The following is a 20,533-nucleotide window of genomic DNA, read 5'->3' as shown; positions in this document are numbered from 1 at the left end:
AGATTTATTTCAAACAAACCCTTTGAATTTATAATAGCAAGTAAAACTTTGAATTTCAAAGTTTTCTTTTTCTTAAAAGAAATTAAAAAAAAATTAAGGTTGTATTTGGTTTAATCGAAGATTAAATATTGATAATAAGTTATCTTAAAAAAATAATTCTTCAACAACCACTCAAAATAAATACTTTTCAAAATTTATTTTAAATGATTTTTATCAAAAGGATTTAAATAAAAATAACTTAAAAGAAAATCCACCATGCGATTTTTTCTACTGGAGAAGACAACAGAGACAAATAAAACAGTGGAGTTTATGCTTTCGTGTCTCTCAGTGTGATCAGCACTGGGTGTTTCCGAGTAGTGAGGCTTACACCCATTCGCATTAGTTCATCCAAAGGGTTGAGGTGTGGAGGACATGAACTGCTCGATCGAACTGCTTCGCTCCTCTCCCTATCGGTCAAGCTGCTTCGACACGATTGGTACTGACCACACTAGGTGCTACCGTGATAGCAAGAGAAGCCAGGCGGTGACAATTGAGAGGTTGTCACTAAGCATTCCTAGTCTAATTAAGAAAAAAAAAACAAAACAATGGCAAAATGGAAATTGTTTGCAAAGATGAGGTGTATTTTCAGTGGAAATCCCACTTTCGGCCGAGCCCTGTGTCCATAAAAACACAGCAGACTTGGGTCCTAAGTTCTCGTTCATGTTTTTTCAAAATATATATATAGGAACAATGATAATTGAATGATTAAAAAGTTGACTAAAGCCTCTTCTAAGTTCTACTTGATTCCATGATAATGCCAATTCATATGGTTCACAAATATACACAGTCACACATTTAAAAAAAAAATCATGTTAAGTAAATTGCAATTTTTTAAGATATAAAAAGTTGTTATTATTATTATTTTTTACAACATAAAGGGAATAAAATATCTAACTTTCAACCTGATAATACATTTTGTATTAGCAATATATATATGTATGTATGAAGGGGTATATTATGTAGTTTTAGTAGAAAACCCACATATATTTCTTATTAAATTAACTAGAGACTATCTTTTTTGTTCAATGCTAGTAGGTGGATCCCTCGAAATTTTTTATCATTAAATACATATGTCTTAATTAGTTGAATTGTGCTCAAATTTGACAAATTAATTAAAGATTTACAGTCGACTTAATTTTAAAATGACGAAAATATAAAAAAAATAAAAGTATATTTGATTCTCAAGTGTTGAAGATCCCAAATAAAAGATAAGGAGAGACTTCACGAGCTTCAAAAGATCATATATCGACTACTCTTATATTACCAATTAATTTTGAGATGAAACTTATATTTATTTAATACGGTATTAGAGTTCATGAAGCCCGAATGAGTATTAGGTAAAAAGAAAAGGATCCTAATAAAAAATGGTGAATCCAAAGAGACGATATTTTGAAGAGACATGTTGATGATTCTACATTAAAAAGATAAAGAGATCTTACCATCTTTAAAAAGATACAATCTTTAAAAGAAAATGAAAGAGCTTCTACTACCATACATTCAATTGATTTTGAATGAAGTTCAATGTTTATGTCATTAGAATGATTTCCTTGACATGATATTTTACAACAGTTATATGAATGGATAATCGAATCTCCGACTTCTCGAGAAGAACACGCTAATTACAATATATTATAAAATAGAACTAAAATGGTTTTTTTTTTTCTACACATTAATTATATATGCTACTTATTGATGTAGAAAATTAGGGTTATACGTTATTTGTGTGGCATGTGGGGTGGGGCGGCAAGATATTTGACATTTCAATAAAATTGAAAGAAAAAAAATACTACTTTTAAATGGCAATAAAAAAGCAATATCAATTCTCATCCTCTCTTTTTGTAGCTTTACAGATCATTTGGCAAAGCGAAAGAACCCCTTTTTATTTTGTTAGGATTTTATCCACTTTTTTCTTTTTCTTCTTTCTTTCTAGCTGGCCATTTGTTCCACCAACTAGAAAACCTACAAATATTTAGGTTTAAAATGCTACAATATAAATCATAAATATATGTATATAAAAATTTATTTATATATCAAAACTTCAAAATTTTTACCCTAAAAATGTCAAGGGTTATATATTGAAAAAAATAGTGTTAGGTTAAAAATTGACATAATTTTTTTTTTCTATGATATTAATGAAACTTGGCATCCAATGAGTTTGGTATTTATAGAGATTGAGTAGGTAGATAATGAGTTTCCAATACATTTGGGGATTGTTTGTTTTTGGAGAATGCACATACTCGTTAGATGTTCAAAATTATAGGTATATATCTGGTATCTTAGATAACTATGTTTGTTTTGTAAGAATATTTTTTTTCTAAATATATAGATATATTTTGATAATTGTGTTTATTTCATATGATTCATACTAAAAAAATATCTTAAATTTACATAATGTTCCAAGAATGTTTTACGACTATTTAACAAGGCTGTGTTTGGAATGTATTTTTAAGTGTTTAATTTAAAAAATAAGTCATTTGAAAAAAAATTAAAGTGGCAACCACTTAAAATAACTTTTGAAGTGTATTTTCAACCTTTCTTTTGTCAAAAGTGTTTAAATAAAAATAAATTTATTGACAAAATAATTTTTCTCAAGTTAATTCAAACGGACTCTAAGTTATAATTAATTTAATATATTTTGAATTTATATAATAGATTTATTTTTATTAATTAATATAATTTAAAAATATTTTTATAGGTTATTTTTCTCAACAAAGTAATACTTAATAATTTAAGTTCTTCTTTATAAAATAAATATCAATTTAAAATTTAAATTTGAATATCTTACTAAAATGTTAATAATTAATAACAAGTACGATATAACCAAAAATGGGTGATATATATGGTCAATAATATTTAATTTAATTATATAATGCCCATAAAGAAGAGTGAATATATATATATATATATAAAATAAAGGACAAAAAACTAAAATAGGGTTGCCCTTAGCACGAGAATGTGGAAAACTCATGTTTCAAGAAGGCGTCCAAAAATCTCAAGATGTCCTCAGTAAAGGCATCCTAGAATGCCCAGGAATCTCTATACAGTATTGCAAAACAAACGTGATAATCTAGATGTCCAATCCATGGGAATCTAAGATGTCCCACGAAGCAAATGACTCCTTACTGAATTCTATGATTTCTATTTGGTTTCTTTTGCATTTTGCTCAAATATCGAGAAAGATGGTAAAGATAAGAAAATTATCAGTTTTCTTAGTTCAACAACATAGAGTTGGGAGGTTCAAACTTTCGACCTTATGAAAGAATAGGTTCTTAAACCAAGTGAGATCTAAGAATTTTAGAAGAACCATTTAAAACCAATTTGTTAATTGTTTGCTTTTCTAAACTTCTTAATCTAAATAGCATAGTCGATGCCAAAATTTTGGCTGCCTAGCTGAGCTTATTATGTAAGAAAATGAGAGGGAAAATACAGAAAGTACATCAGTGGGCTACGAAATACCCAATGGGCCTTCTTAAGCTTTCGTCGGCCCAACTCATAGGAGCTCCTTTAAAAAGCCCATCACCGTTCGCTTTATCATCCGTTAACGAGTCGACTTGTCGTAAATATTCAGCGACGAAACCAAGTCCATCCTCCCTAAGTCAACGGGATTTCAAAATGGTCAAGGAAGAAGATTAACTGGCGTAAGACGACATGTCGTTCACGTGACTGATAATCCACTTCATGATCGACGATATTTTTTCTCGGGCCCCCTACAATCGGTCTCCGTCACAGAAGCTTCTTTGGTTTTTCGTAAGGTTTCCTCAGAAAATCCAGGAACGACATATCGTGCGAAATTCCATTGAAATTCATTCTCAGAAACAGGGTAGGTAAGGGATAACATCAAGGTCTGGATTATTTGACTTTTGCGTTTCATCTTTATTCGGAACTCTTATCGGTTAAGAAATTGGAATCCATCGTAAGCATCTCTTGTTTTTCTCTTTTGATTTTTGGGCAAAAAAATGCGATTGGTTTCTCTTAATTATTCTTCGGCCCCAAGTATTAGATCGATTTAACCTGAAATGCTCCATTGACTTGGTTCCATCGTTGTTCTGCTCTTTCAGGGCTGGGAGTTTGGGCTGCTCCCATTGCTGCGGAGGGGTCTTGAATTGAATTTTCCAGGGAGATTTTCAGGCCAAATTCGGGTTTTTCTTTCAGCCCTGATTAAACTTGTTAGATTAATTTTTGTGGGTCGTACTGAAATGGGGCAACAACAATCGAAAGATGAATTGTTGTACCAGCAAGTTAGCTATGGAAACACAGAAGGGATTAAAGCCCTTTGCCGAGAGGGTGCAGGCCTTGAGGTTCTTATTGAATTTTTCTATCGTTTTTTGTTATGTTAAAAGTGTGATTATTTGCATATGGTGCTGCTGTTCTTACTTTCATTAATATGTACAGTGGATTGATAAGGAGGCGAAAACCCCTTTGATTGTGGCCTGCATGAGTCCTGAGCTTCACAATGTTGCGAGAACTTTGATAGAACTTGGTGCTAATGTTAATGCGTATCGGCCTGGTAGTTTTCTTTTTTATTACAACCGTATATTCAAGTATGTTGTGTAAAAATCTTTCTTTTCTTTCTTGATGTTATACATTTTGCTTATCTGGGTGTCTCAGCAACATAACTTCCATGTGGTTTCTTTTCACTGCATTTTGGTGGTGCATTTAGTGTTAAGTTCCTCTTTACTCTCAACTTGAGCTCTGCTTTGGTTAGCCTAACCCTTTTCAATGCATTTTAGGGCGTCATGCTGGCACTCCTTTACATCATGCAGCTAAAAGAGGTCTTGAAAATAATGTCAAGTTACTCCTTTCTCATGGAGGTTTGTTTTACTCTCTCCATATCAACACAATGTTCCTTTCAATATTTGTTTACAAGTATGTTTGGTAAGTCTTTTTCATGGAAGTGTAATGGATACCTTTGTCATAATTTGCAGCAAATCCTTTGATCATAAATGATGATTGTCAAAGTCCTCTTGATGTTGCTAGAGCAAAAGGTCATAGCAATGTAGTTCGAACAATCGAGGTTTGTTTACCTTGTAACTCTATTTAAATTCCAAATAGATTTTAGTTGAACCCGTGGTTTCAAGATGATTATTGCAACTTATGCTTCAAGAGTTGTTTGTAGAGTCATATTTGTTTGTTCTCGGGTTGGTTGCGGGAATTTTATGGACCAGGATTTTTGGAACTACTGGCTCCTCAATTGGTCTCAAGGAAAGTGTAAGTACTTTATTCCTATCCTATAATCCTAAATTTAAGTTTGTTCTTTTCCTAGTTCTATCCGATGTATGCCTTTTCAATTACCATGCAGTAAGTTCCAACATGACTTGATGACTTGTTTTCTTTCTCTTCTTTCTCTCTCTTTTTATTTTTTTTGACAAAATTTTCATGATTGATGGTAACTTCTATTTCTGTTCAAACTCTGAGTATATTTTTCTTGGCAAATATGTAAATTCCAATTGCAGTTGGGCTGTTATTTTACCATGTGGGGCGAGAAACCTTACAAAGCCTTTCAAGCTGGAGCTTGCAATCTACGCAACTCTACAGGTATAGCACATAATATTGACACCATTCTGCAGATTAGGATGTTTAATGTTATTTAATAGGTTTTAGTAACTAAAATTTTCCCCTTCATGTGTCCATTGCAATCAAGAAATTTTAAACGGCTAGCTTTTTGCATGATATTGCCAGGGATGAAAACAAAAAAAGTATGATCACCTCCGTTTTATGTGTTATCTTTTGCTAGTTCTGGACTTGAGACGACATTGCGACAATAATTTTGTCTATCACTTCTCTAGCTTTCATATTCCAAACTTATTGTGCCCCCTTTAACCACGTAACTTATCATGCAAGTGTACAATTTATTTAGAAAATCTTAAGGGGCGTTTGGGGCAATGAGTTAGTTATTATAGTCCTAGGTTATGATAGTTTGTGTTTGGGGTATAGATTATTTTAGTTTGGATTATAATAGTATGTGTTTGAGGTGTAAACTATTTTAATTTGAAAAGGAAATAATAAACACCGTAGCAAATAATAAAAAAATGATGAATGTAAAATAGTAAAAACTGTAGTAAATTGGGATTTTGAAATAGTGTTGACCGTAGATTAGAGGTTTTGAAATAGTTTTTACTGTAGTAAGAGATGGTTATTATATTTTTGTGATAATCCTTGCCCCAAACGCTCCCTTAGATTTCCTTTTTTGTTTGTAATAAGCAGTGGTACTAGTCCCATTTGAAGTCCCCGGTCCTTCATAGCATTTACTATGTAGTAGATTCTTACAAGGTGGAGTGGAAGTGGATGTGATCCAATTAGTACTTTATCTGACTGATGTATTTATATTTTCTGTTGTCTCTTGTCCTTGGCAACCTTTTGGTGTCGTCCATTTTTATAATAATGGTCCACTGGACAAACTCACCGCCTTCTTTTTTTTTTTTTTTTTTTTTTTTTTTTTGTACATTCTCTTACAGTGAGGGATTGGTTATTCATCCCACTCTCTCCTTGATCTTATATGTTGAAGATGTATGATGAAGTTATATCGCCGTAGGGTATCTTATGTTTATGATTTTGTTGTGTAATCCTTCTTTGTAAATGATAGGATGCTCAACCACGTATTGTTGTTCCACTGTGGCGAGCCGATTTGGAGGAGACAAAGTTACAGCATTCTGATCCATCGGTTATGATTGTGGATAATGCCGCAAGTAAGTCATAACTCTATCTTGGTCATCTTGGGACTCAATACATTCATTTCATTATTGCCTTTACATAAATAGCCGAGCACAATCCTTATAAACAGAGTGGAAAAGACATTATAACTCCCAACTTTCTACTGGTGAGCTATGGGGTTAAAACATTATATTTGTATAATGACTGTAATTTATTTATTTCTCCCAAACTTGTATGGGAAAATTGTCAGAAATAGCACCTTCAACTTTCCATCTTTCACTTTTTCTTCCCTAAAAAAACTAGCACGTTTTTTTTATCAAATCTTATACCAAATTTTATATATTTTCAAATTTTCTCCAAATTCGGTTATCTTTATCGAATATTATGTCCAAATTTGATTATCTTTATCGAATATACAATTAGATTGTTTTAGATGGATGATTGTATTTTGATTTTTAAATTTTACAAAAAAAAAAAAGTAAGATGTGGAAAATATATAAAATCTTGATATTAATCTGTCCGAGAATTCATCGACCTTGGTGTTAACTTGCCTGAGATTCATACCGGGATTGTATATATTTTTCATATTTTATCTTTTTTTAAAAAAAAAAATTAATTTTTCCAAAAATTTAAAAATCAAAATCAATCACTTGAGATCCATCTAAAAAATTCATTTGGTTATTTGGTAAATTGATTTGGAAATTAGAAATTGGATTAAAGATTTAACAAATCACATAAAATTTTGATATAATATTTGGTAAAGATAATCGAATTTGGGAAAATTTTAAAAATATATAAGATATGGCATAAGATTTAGGAAGGTCACATCATATTTTGAAAAAATTAGTAAAATTTATCTCTCCGAGATGTACCGAGAAAGACCCAAAAAGGCCAAAGTAATCGATAAGTTAGAAATTTTTTTTTTTTTTTAATTTAAATCTTGGTGGTCGATCTCGTCGGAGATGGATTGAGAAAAACTATTTGAATGAGTTTTCAATAGGGGTGAGGTGAAAACTTTAAAGGTGTTATTTCGACAATTCCCCCCTTGTATTCCATGGTAAACATTACCAAGAGACTTGGGATTTTGGAGCATCCTTCGAACTCAAAGATCTCTTTTATTTGTTAATGACTTTGATCTTGTACTTTGTCGGTCTCCTTTGCCTTCATAATGAAATAATACTCTCCTACATCCGAGGAATGACTAATTTCATTTTTTTTAATATACAAGGAACTCCGTTCTTGACTTAATCTTTGTTTGTTGTTTTGAACTCACTATAATTATTATTTGTCTGTTTTTCTTTCCTCAAGAAACTCGCTTGAAACTTGCTTCTGGGAATGAAAATGACAAGGAACAACTTCAGTGGTTTTGCAATGCATGCAAAGGAATTCCTTCGGTATATGTCCTTTCTCTTCCGTTCTTGGCCCATGGTGAAGATACATAATAGATTTATGTAGTTTTTTTTTTGCCCTTGTTCTGTGCATGTTTATGAGCCTTTTCGTGTGGACTACTTCAGATAATTGAGTTTGTTACCTAGCCTATCCTTTCCATGGCTTATATTTGTGATCTTAGAATTTTTTAACTGACCGTTTCTCTGCATGACTTATGTTGATATTAACATCAAAAATAGGAATCATGATTTTTTTTTTTTTGGTATCCGTAAGTGTTTAGGCTAGGCTTATCAACTAATTTCATGGACAATTTATCTAACCTTACAACATTTGGATATCAAAGAAACTCGTTAGATATTAAAACCTAGATAGACAGACACTATGGTTAATCTCCAAGATGGTTGATTAGGGATCTAATTTATTAAGTTATGAACACTTTGCCAATGCCACCTTGAATTTATACTATGCAATCTCTTGAAATATTTTTTTCCCAATATTTTCATAACAAAGAAAGCAAGGGGGGATCGGCTGATGGATTAGGTCTCTTGTAGCTTGTGTTAGCCTTAAGTAAGAAGGTCGAGTACAATTGCAATAACCTAGAATTTGTTGGAATATTTCAGATGATGCACCCGACATTTATGAATGGTACCCATGGTTCGGGTGTTTCGGCAACTGCACCACTGGACTCAGAAGATGTGGAGCTAGCCATGGCGATTAATGCTTCCATCCAGTCAGCTATCCATGGGAGACCACCCATTCCTGATCCCCATCCAAGTTCTGAAGCAAGTACCTCTAGTAGCCATACAGGTCCAGTTGAACCGACAACACATCCTACAAAGTTAGTCACTGAAGAATCAGAAGTGCATGAAGCTGGCCAGAGCAGCACTTCAAACGAACATCCTCAAATCCAGATTAACAGTATCCCTCCAGATGCTGTACCTTCAGCTCCATTGGCAGCAGATGAGATTCTGGACGATGGTGTGATTCACTATCCTTCGATCGATTCAAGTCCAATTGAGTTATCTCAAACTGCTCAGAACGGTCCCTTACAAGCGGGTGAAGGAAAAGAGGAAACAAGTTCTTCGTCCTGTATCATATGCTTGGATGCCCCTATTCAAGGAGCCTGCATTCCATGTGGACATATGGCTGGGTGCATGGATTGCTTGACCGAAATCAAGTCCAAGAAATGGGGTTGCCCTGTTTGTCGCGCCAAAATTGACCAGGTTGTCAGATTGTATGCTGTATGAGTCCGGAACGGTGAATTATACTGTGAGTAAACTCTTTAAATGTACAGTTCCTGTTTATATAATTTTCAAGATATATAAACCAATGTATTTTATCTGATTGGGTGGACACAAGAGGTAATGTAATTTGAATACAATTTATCAATATCCCTTAAACAGCGCAGATATTCTTGAAGCCCCAATTTGCAGGTTCTGGGTTTCTGTTTCCGTTCCCCTTTTTTGTTTCTGGATTCCTATTTCCTCTTTTTTTTAGAACAAGAAAAACATGTTTGATGACTATTCTTATTTATTTGTTTCTTGAAAAAAAAGAGAAGCAAGAACAAAATTTTTTTGATAACTAATCTTATTTCTTGTTTCTTATATTTTTTTCTTTACATTTTTTTTTCATATTTTATACTTTAAATATAATTTAATTATATATACAAAAAAAATATATGGCATGCATTAAAATATAAAAATTAATTATCAAATACACATATATTCGGATGTAAAATTAATAACAATAATAAAATTGTTTCTATCATTTATATGTTACCAAAATTTGATTTATAATATTATTTCCCACTCAAGTCATTTATTTTAAATTTTAAATGATGTAGACTCAATCTAATTTAATTATATTATTATGTAAATGTTGAAATTTATATATTGTAAAATTGTAACTAGTTTCATATGTAAGAAAAATAAAAATAAAATTTCATATTGCAAAATTTAAAATTTAAAATTAAAAAAATATTTATATATACATCGAAAAGGAAAATTATTTTAAATGATAAAACTGTTGAAAATATTTATAAATAATAGCAAAATATCATCGTCTATTTGTGATAGAGTACTATAAGGGGAAACTAGTGTATTTTGGGATGCTTCCTTACATTTTAGAAACAACTTTAAATAAAATAAAGAATGGAACAGGAGATATTACTTTTTGTAGTTCCTCAATTTTGATCTCATTTTTAGGAACGTTTCTCAAATTTTAAGAACAAAAAACAGAAATAGTTATCAAACAGATTATTTCTTTTAAAAAAAAATGAGAAACAGAAATAGAAAACAAAAAAACGAAAACGTTATTAAACGACGATGGGACTACAAGGCTCAAACTGAAGAGAGACATGATACCCTGTTGTTTACTTTGCTTTGTCTTGTTTAGGAATCAAAGAGAGAAGGATAATGCTTGCTTAATTGTGCTTCATTTTTCCACTACCCATATCTTGATTTTGATCTTCCACAGGTATATTTGCTAGTTTAATCCTCGATTTAAAGAACAAAGCTTCAATATCAATTGTGTTCCATTGGAATATTAGCTGGATTATTTAGTTATAACTGATAAGACAGTACTTTGTTAACGATTATTCTGCTTTACTTCAAACAATGTGAAGAACAATTCTCGAAATGTATTCAGATTATATATATTATATATATTTGTTGGATTAATTAGTTGTTAAAGTACTGACAATTATGTTTAGGTTAAATTATCAATGTGGTCGTATGGTTTGCCTAATAGTCTCCATGATAGTTACTATTTTTATCCATTTTATCATGCTAGAGACTCAAAATTCTAACTTTTCAAACTATATGGATTAAATTTTAATTTCTTTTTCAAATTATAAGGATCAAATTTATAATTTAACCTTATTTTTACTGGTATAATTAATTCATTTTTTAAACTAGGTTAATTCATTTTAGAACATTTTAATTTGTAAATAATGATTTTTAAGGTCAAAGTGAACTTAATTTAATGGTATTGGCATGTTCTCCGATCTAGATCGGATGTTCAATCTCCCACTTACCATTGTTATACAAAAATAATAATAATAATAGTAATTTTAATGTGTAGTAGATTCCTCGATTAGAATTCTTAAAAATAGTTCTAAAAATAAAAGTAGAAAGCTACTTCAAGAAAGTAATTCAAATAGCTCTTTACTTATTTAGATTTTAAAAATTGGCTAAAGTTATAAAAATGCATTATAAAAGTAAAGGGCAATTGTTGTCCACAATAAGCTTGTTTCTAAGAGCTAAAAAGCAACCATAATTCACAATCCAGAAAATGATATTCTGGATCAAGCGGATATCAAGGGCAAGAGCTCATCTCTACTGAGTTTTGTATTTTTAGTATATTCAGATATTAAATTTGAAAATTTTATATCCTGTTAATCATTTTATTTTTTATTTTTTTAAAAAAAAAATTAAACTTATGAACACTACTTCCATCTCTAAATCTCTCCATTTATTATCTACCTTCACCAATGATTTAAAAAATTAAGTCAAAAGTTGAGAATTAAAAAAAAATAGTTTTTAAAAAGTTGTTTTTGTTTTTAGAATTTAGCTTAAAATTCAACCATTATACTTAAGAAAGATGCAAATCATAGTAAGAAAATAGACTTAGTTTTTTTTTTTTTTTAAAAAAAAACCAAATAGTTACTAAACGAGTCCTTAAATGTATGATTTTTTTATAAAAAAAAATAAATACTTGAATAATTATAGTATTTCATGTTAGCTAAGCAATGCTTATATTAACTATCACAAAACACACGTTTAAAAACATGAAATACAAGTCAGTTAACCAAGTTTCTTTTAAAAGAATTGAGATCTTGGTCTAAGAATTTACAGTTTTGTACCTTGTTCAGAATCACAACACTACAACCACTTTTTCTTTTCCTTAGTTTTTATCTTTATTTTCAGCTTTATATATTACATGCCAAGTTGGGTAAATTTTTCTTACAAAAATATTATGAAATATAATTGTAAGTTTGATTGCTGCTTTTAAAGAAAGAGATTCCTAGGAAACTTGCACTTTTGAAGAAGCAATTCCTTAAAAAAAGAAAAAGTTAAGTAAATGTATACTTTCTTTTTCTTGCCCAAACAAGAAAGTAATAAACGTTTACATTATTTTCAATGAAAAATCTTGAAGGAATATCAGATGGCAACAAACAGATTTTAGTCCATAATTACCCAAATTTGGACAAAGCTAGAGTGGTATAGATTTACGACGTGTTTGGATGATATTTTTAAGTGTTTAATTTAAAAAATAAAATTAGTTTAAAATATCAAAATATTTAAATAAAAATGAGTTTTTTTTAACACTCCAAACGATCTTACGATACACCATAATGAGTTTTTTTTTCTCTACCTTTTAATTAATTATTAATGGTAAATTAGTAGATAAAAAAGATGTAAAATAAAAATGATGGAAGAAAGCGAAAAATGGTTCAATGGAAAAAGGTACAATCCATTGAGTGGAAAGGGAAGATGATGACACAACATCCTGTCATTATTATTATTATTATTATTATTATTATTTTTCCTTTTTTCCCTTTCCTTCTTCAAGCAATTTTAAACTTTTCTTTTTCTGGCAAAGTATTGAATTGCAATTTTTAACATCTTATTCTATAAATAAAAGACCTATTATTATTATTTTTCTAATCTAGAATGTTGAACTATATACACTATACATAGCATAGTATACTATATAGATACTAATTTATACGACGGACTATCGTTTTATTCTTTACCACTAAGAGAAAGGATTGAAAAACACAAAATAAACATATTCTTTTCTCATTTTTCAAAAAGTTTAAAAATGACATCAAATATTTTTACCTGTGCAGTAGGTAACTACTATTCTTTGAAAGAAATCAAATATTAATAATAATTTAAAAGCTAAATTATAAAATATTCTTAATGTTTACTATTACTTTCTAAAATATTCATATTCTTATCGATATTATTATGGTCTCCTACTAATATTTTAAAATTTCTATCGAAGTATATATATTTAATAATGTTGAATGAAAATTGAAATTTGGAATGGTGTTATGCCAAGGAGGTGATCAAGAACAGAAAAAAAAATTTAGATTTTCACACATGGCAGATGTCATAACCACAAAATTCCAGGTCTCTATTTTCACCGTACATTCTAAACCATATTTTTTATGGTCTAAGGTTTTTGAAATGTTAACAAAAAGTCAATGGTAATATTATAATATTTGAAAAAAATTGTGAGTAGATTTTAAACAAATGACGAAGTTTAGAGTATTTTTTAGAGCAATACATATGTGGATACATCATTCTTTATGTATTCTACTCTCATCACATATACACACAAAAAAATCGAAAAAATGTGTCACATAACAAATTATAATTGAAAATTTTGGTGAGATATACAAATGGTTGTAGCTTGGTATGCACATAAGTATAAAAACACACATATATATATTAGGTTAAAAACATTATTAGTCTCTAAACTTTCATATTTCTTTTTCTCTTCCTTCATTACCTACTAAGGTTTCGAACATATGGTCAGATGGTTGGATTACATTTTAGTCCACTCTCTAAACCAACAAGCTATGAAACCATTCGATAATCTTTAAACTTTCATAAAATTAATAATTTAGTCTTCAAGCTATAATTGGTAACAATTTGGTCTATGTGTTTTAAAATTTGTAATAATTTAGCCCTTAAACTTTAATGAGTGACAAATTAGTCGATGTGCTTTACAATTCCCTCTTGTGAAAAATATTATTAAGATACAAAAAAAAAACTTAAACATGTAAATTATTGATAAACAGATTGAAATCAAATTTATTTTTAAAACTGAGCCGTTATGTAATACAAGTCAATACTTAATTTTGATGAAATTTTTCATGACATGAGCTAAATTGTTACTCATTAAAATTCAAGACTGAATTACTAGAAATTTAAAAGTACATAATCTAAATATTTATCAACTAAAGTTTGAAAACTAAATTGTTAAAAAATTTGTGGATCAAAAATACTTTTTACCATTTTTTGTTAGTGAATTGAAAGAGAAAAACCGACACCGACCAGTGTGAGAAGAGAAAGGAATATTTTGGGGAAACCGACGTCGTACAAGGACAAAACCAAAATCTGTATGTTTTGAATGATTTATAAATCAGAATAAAGTATATAAAGAGAGGTCTAACCAATTTAATTCCCCACGTTACGCCCTTCACTCTTTTTCCTTCTCAAACCTTCAATTTATTAACCTCTATTTTTATGGATTCTCAAAACGACACCGTTGAAGCCGCACCATCCCCATCTTCCACGACTCTAAGCCGCTACGAGAATCAAAAGCGTCGCGACTGGAACACGTTCGGCCACTACATAACCAACCACACCCCACCTTTAGCTTTGGCTTGCTGCAACGGCGCCCACGTGGTCGAGTTCCTCCGCTACCTAGACCAGTTTGGCAAGACCAAGATCCATTCCAACCTCTGCCCTTTCTTTGGCCACCCCAGCCCTTCGGGCCCATGCTCCTGCCCCTTACGCCAAGCATGGGGCAGCCTCGACGCGCTTGTGGGCCGCCTTCGGGCTGCCTATGAGGAGCACGGTGGGAATGCTGAGTTCAACCCTTTTGGGGCTCGCCCCGTGCGCCTCTATTTGCGTGAGGTCCGAGATTTGCAAGCTAAGGCTAGAGGGATTAGTTACCAGAAGAAGAAGAAGCGGAAGCTGTCGTTGAGTCCGCCGCCGCCACGGCAGCATGCGGCTGTGTTTGGGGCTGCTAGCAGTAATGGTGAAAGTACAATAAGCCAGTTGAAGTTATAAACTATATAACTAAATTAAAGCTTTTCATTTACTGAAGAATGAAATATAATTACCTAAATGGTAATTATTTATTATTCATTGTCTACACTCTGCACCAATATCTTTCTCCTTTCACCAACTACATCTTGTATTTCTCCTTTTGATCTTCCCCCATTTTCTTCTCCAATGCAAGAATGACACGTAGTGTAGTTGAAATGATTAAATATAGTTTAAAGGAAAAATGAAGCTTGAGATTGGTATAATTGAGAAATGATATGACATGGGACAGTAATTACTATTTTTTCTTTTTCATTTTTTTTTAAAGTTTGGATTTCTATCCTAGCAATTGAAATTGATTAATCACAGTTGGAGGTGGGAGGTCACAAAGAGAATGAGAACTTGAGAGAGAGGGAATTAAAGTTAAAATTGGTCAAACCTACACCAATATATTTATGGTAGAGTTTTTAATGAGTTTACTATTTAAAGGAAATTTATAAGGTTTTATGGAAATATAAACAGTAAACAAGTTTTAAAAATAGTCAATTAAAACTGAGAAGAATTTATGGGGCTCATTGATTATGGATTTTCTCAAATGATTTACATATAATATTGAAGGTTTTTTCCCAGTAGAATTATATATATTATTAGTTTGTAGTTTCAAAATTGTGAGAGAAAAGTTTATGGAAAATATATTATTTTATATGCTAAGTTACATTTATGATAAAAAAAATTGAAATAAAATAGACAATATATATATATTGAAACTCTCTTTCAAGGTTCTCTAATTGATTTTTAGAGCGTATTTCGGTCTACACTCATCTTATGTAGCCCACTCAAATGTTCAATCACAAGTTATCATATAATAATTTTTTTTTAAAAAATATTTTCCACCTTTATTATTGAAGGAAGTACATGGAAATGACTCAAATAATATGCATTGTCAAACTCACCCAAGAATTAAGGGAGCATTCATTGTTTTATTATTTTGGGGAAGGACTTAACTTATTTGGAAACAAAATTGAAAATGTTGGGAGAGTTTTTGGAACTTGAGTCAATACTGTTAAAAGTTGGAGGCACAAAAGATCAAGTGGCATCAGGGCACGGTCTTGTCCTTGACATAATTGCATTAGCATAATCCTCAGGTGCCCACAAAGAAGTATAGCGATAGAGGCAGCCTAGTGGTACTTTGTTCGATGGAAAGATTGTTAGAAAAGCAAAAAGGCTTCACATTGTCTAAAAAAATGGAAGATCATAAGTAATATGTAAGTAAGAACAACTATCTTTAATGATATGACTTCTTTTAGGTGAAACAAAAAACTAAATTTTATAAATACTTGTGTTCAGAATAGACAATATCATTTATATTGTAAAGATATATTAGAGTTATGATCTTGGTCTTTAAAGCTTTTTTTCAACTACAAGAATATTCTCTCAGAGCTTTTTCTACTCTCAAACTAGGGAATACTTAAAGAAATTTAACTAAAGTTAACACAACTAAGTTTAAAAGTGTTTCTAATTAGGGACAACTTGAAAACACAACAAGAAAAGGGAGTCTTTCGATGCTCGAAACAAATATCTGGAGTTTAGGAGTCGGGAGAGAGGTTGTCTCTTGATTTTGTAAAACGGACATCGGGAGTTTGTATAAGCTCCCGATACCGTATATGAACCGTCAGGAGTCAGAATAGACTCCCGACGAGGGTTTAAAATTCTCAAATTGTTTCAGATCTGGAAATCGATAGATCTCCAGGGTTTTTCCATGCACCTCTCTCTCGATCTCATCTTTTTCATTGTCCATCAGGTCCAAATCTTCATCGCCGACTGTCTTCATTTCAATTTACTTCGTTTGTCTTCATCATTGTGTTGGGGTTGATACCCTAAAGTCTCATGTCTTATAGTTGTAAACAATTTGTACGAACGCTTGTGATGTATAGTATATGATATTTTACTTCACTTCTTGATTTTGCTCAGTTATTTCTTTTATTTGCTTTACCACAAATCAATAAACCTAAAATCCTTGGTTATCTGGATGTAACTTAAGCATGTATGTGGTGACATACAAGTGGATCATGTCTTAAGTTATAACCAAAATGGTCTGTAGTATATGTGGATATAGAAGGGAAACCTTATCCTGGTAACACTACGGATGCGGCTCGCTGTGGAATGGTCACAAGTGTTGTGACTTGTCATAGATGGTCTGATCCTGATCATTCGTATAGGGGACATGCAAGCGGGGGCATCCTATACAAAGAGTTTATATAAGACCTGACCACGAAGCGTTAACCTCTCGTTATATAACACCGTTCATGACATACTTCACTTCACTAGGATGACCATAGGTAACATGACCTCAATCCTGAGTGAGTTGGGAACTCCTGCCATTGAGGACGGACCTTTGATTTACATGGGTGCGAGTGGTCAGATCGCTGACTCAAACCTACCACTTTGGGGATTCGTCTGATTTAGGAGCTGGGAACTCAGCTACACAAGATGGTATTCACTCCTTCCCCAAAGCAGGGATAAGTAAATAGATAGCTCCCTTAAGGACTGATTCCAGGGCTTGAACGATGTGGCGCCACACACCTTCTATTGACCCGAGAGGTGTTCACACATAGTTGGACTATGTTGTATTGTTCATCAGAGGATTCAGTGGTACTTAAGGAGTGAGATGTAATTACAGGGGCAAAATGATAAATTGGTCCAGCTGTACTTACGAGCATCTGTGAAGGGCCATTGTACTCATGATTGGTTATATCCGATGGACACAGAAATATATCTGTGGTAAGAAGTGTTTAGCTATTGGTCTTTAGTGGAATGTCTGGTAGTTAATGGATGGTGGATCTCATGGCTAAAGAGTTTAGTCAGCTATTCACGTACCGTTGGAGCTTCGAGCCACAGGTCTATAAGGTCCTCTTGGTAGCTCGGATAAAGTCGAGAATTAGTTTTTGAGTCAGTTTAAAATGTTCAAATTGACAAGAGGGAGTTCGTTTATATATGATATAATTGATCTGGTTAATTATATATGATATAATTGACTAAATATATGTGATATATTATTTTGGAGGAAATTAGATATAAATATGATTTATATCAAGTAGAGGAGAAATTACTATAGTAGATATATGATATCAAACTATAGATTAAGAATATAATATGATCATATTAATTAATTAATTAATTAGGCGGTTATGTGATAATTGACCGAGAATTTCTCCTGAATCGTTCGAAAGTGGGAAGATTAATTTCGGTTATTGTAACTGAAGAATAAAATGAAAATTGTTGTCATTTTGTAAAGAGTTCGAAAATTTGCTCACGGCTTGAAAACTTCACGATCGCTTAGCGTTGAGAGCCTATACAATAGCGTCCATCGTCCCTAAACGATCGCACATCCACACACTAAACGACTGCACACGATTTCTAAATGATTTCTTACCTTTTCTAAATGATCGCTTAGCGTGCTGAGTAGGCCTAAACGATCGCTTAACATTTGCTAGATGATCACTTAGTAAAACCTACACGATCGTGTACCTTTCTCTAACCGACAAGCACCAGACTATACGATAGTCATCTACTATCTCCCACTTGCTTGTTTGTTCTACACGATCGTTTTTTCCTCCTCCCTCTACCAATTCCATCAAAGTCCATTCTTTGGATTCTCACTCTGAGAATACCAAAGGCTTCGAGTGGTGGTATCATCCTTGGTTGCTGCTTATTCGTGCGTTGTCGTTCGTGTAGATGAACGTGGTGTTGTTAGGCGACTGATTGCTAGGCGATAAGGACCGTAGAGGAGTCGCTTCCGCTGGATTGAGTTCGAGTGAAGATTGTCTTCAACTAGTACGTTTACTCAATCTGTTGTATTTTATTTGTTAAAGCATGTCTATAATTAGTGTTACAATGCATATCTGTTTGTTAGAATGTGTGTAGTAATTCGATCACAATGAAATAGGAAAGATCCGAATCCGTTCATGCGTACTCTTGTTTAAGAGTTCCTTCACATCGGCCATACAATTGAGGGTTTTCCCCTGCCTTCAACTTCGACTTCATCTGTCTCTCTCTTCTTCGATCGTTCGACTTCCATCATCCTTCGTTACTGCTCTTCTTCGAGGTAAGTTTTGTCTCTTTGTCTCCTCTTCCCCTCTTTGCCTCTTCTTTGTCTCTTCACATCTTCTATGAGTTGTCTAGTTTCCATTTCTCTTGGATAAGAAAGAACTTGATTTTAACTTCTTAATCACTTGAATGATTAGATGAATTTCTACTTCATTTTCGCCTCTTCTTGCTTGCCTATTCTTTCAATCTTATTTTGTTTCAATTATTGCCACATTATTTGCATTGAAACCCGTAAAAATCAACCTTCAAATAAGTTCAAAAAGGGGTCATAAGATTGGGTGATACCATGATCCTTGGAATAAGCTCGTTAGTTTATGTTTAGTTTGATTCTTCTTTGTCAATTGGGATTTTTTTTTTAATGTTTTCTGATTCAAGTGTTATTGTTTTCAATTCTTTCCTGATTTTGGGTTATTTGAGAAACTTTTTTGCTTATTGTTATGTAGATTAGATATTTGATATGATGCTGCTTTGGATTGTTTTACTTTCTGTTTCTTATGATAGTATGTTTTTGGCTCTCTTTTCGAGTTTCAACTCTTAACATACTTGCTAGCATACCTTTTGAGAGTTGAGATAAGTTTAGGTGTTGGCTTTTTCTATGGGCTTTTCCAAATCATTGGCCCTTGATCTTCATTTCTCTACATGATGCAAGAACCTTGCAATTGGTTATGTTTGGAAGCGATTGTATTGCAATGTCCTGCCTTATGTGAGATTAGATGATTCTCTTTTGCAAAGTGCCAAAATACTAGAAACTATGAATTTAAAGCTGTCGAGAGCTTTCTTATGTTATTTACCTGCAATCTAATGAACTTTACATTTTTGAACTATTGTTGTCTAAGATTGATTTTCAGTAGTTTATATTTAGGCCTTATTGCATCTCAACCTGAAAGGCTTGCAAAATAAAGGTTAAAAAATGTTGAGATAGTTTTCAAATGTTGGGTTGAGAATTTTTCATATGTTTAATCTTAATATCATAATGTACTCTAATGTCTTAATTTAATTGAATTGTAGATAAATTTGATGCTTTGGAGGTGCTTTTGAAGAAGTTACCAAAAAAACAATAATGAATAATGGAATTATAGGTAAATAATTAAAAGCCAATAATGGAATTGCCAAAGAAAAAAATCTCCCGACGACATCACCGAGAGTTTGAATCGGAAACTCAGTTTTTTATTCAAACTTCTAACGGTGAGAAAGGTTAACACTCGATGGTTTCTCGACGCCATCAGGAGAACATATCTCTCAACAACATATATTAAGCGATGGGAGTTTTCATAAACTCCCGATGCGAAGGTGGCATGTACTGGAATTTAATCTCCCAACGGACATTCCCCAACTATTCTCCCGACGACTTTAAGTGCATCGGAAGAGGATCTCCTAACGTATTTTTAACTATATCTCGACGAAAGTGTCGAAAAACTACTGTTTTATTGTAGTGAAACCAAATTCACTGTTTTTATAGTACTTGGAGCTTATCACATTCTCAAAAATTTTCAAAAGATTACTCTTTTTAGAGTACTTAGAGCTTATCTTTTTACCATAAGAGAAGATTCTAGCGCTTGTCC

The 20,533-nt window shown here is 32.1% G+C and overlaps 2 protein-coding genes across 4 annotated transcripts; both read left to right on the top strand.

The window, feature by feature from the left end:
* Positions 1 to 3,710: 3,710 nt before the first annotated feature.
* On the top strand, positions 3,711 to 9,505 carry LOC120088421 (putative E3 ubiquitin-protein ligase XBAT35). Of its 3 annotated transcripts, none has more exons than XM_039045712.1 (10): positions 3,711 to 3,863; positions 4,098 to 4,337; positions 4,432 to 4,546; positions 4,770 to 4,850; positions 4,965 to 5,053; positions 5,156 to 5,247; positions 5,493 to 5,574; positions 6,623 to 6,725; positions 7,999 to 8,084; positions 8,700 to 9,505. In XM_039045712.1, exons 2-10 carry the CDS (start codon positions 4,236 to 4,238, stop codon positions 9,324 to 9,326), a joined length of 1,377 nt encoding a protein of 458 aa, XP_038901640.1. In that variant the 5' UTR covers positions 3,711 to 3,863; positions 4,098 to 4,235; the 3' UTR covers positions 9,327 to 9,505. The 3 variants fall into 3 exon arrangements, with proteins under 3 accessions (XP_038901640.1, XP_038901648.1, XP_038901631.1); XM_039045720.1 differs by having other exon boundaries at positions 3,729 to 3,859; XM_039045703.1 differs by having other exon boundaries at positions 3,794 to 3,952.
* A 4,796-nt stretch (positions 9,506 to 14,301) lies between these two features.
* Positions 14,302 to 15,067, top strand: LOC120067286 (protein LIGHT-DEPENDENT SHORT HYPOCOTYLS 4-like). The gene has a single exon (XM_039018828.1). It carries the CDS (start codon positions 14,340 to 14,342, stop codon positions 14,886 to 14,888), a length of 549 nt encoding a protein of 182 aa, XP_038874756.1. The 5' UTR covers positions 14,302 to 14,339; the 3' UTR covers positions 14,889 to 15,067.
* The last annotated feature ends 5,466 nt before the right edge of the window (positions 15,068 to 20,533 follow it).

The sequence above is a fragment of the Benincasa hispida genome, chromosome 1 (genome assembly GCF_009727055.1).
Source record: "Benincasa hispida cultivar B227 chromosome 1, ASM972705v1, whole genome shotgun sequence".
In the NCBI taxonomy this organism is placed as follows: Eukaryota; Viridiplantae; Streptophyta; class Magnoliopsida; order Cucurbitales; family Cucurbitaceae; genus Benincasa; species Benincasa hispida.
Note: the sequence above shows the minus strand (reverse complement) of the source record. Positions and strands in the feature narration are given on the sequence as shown.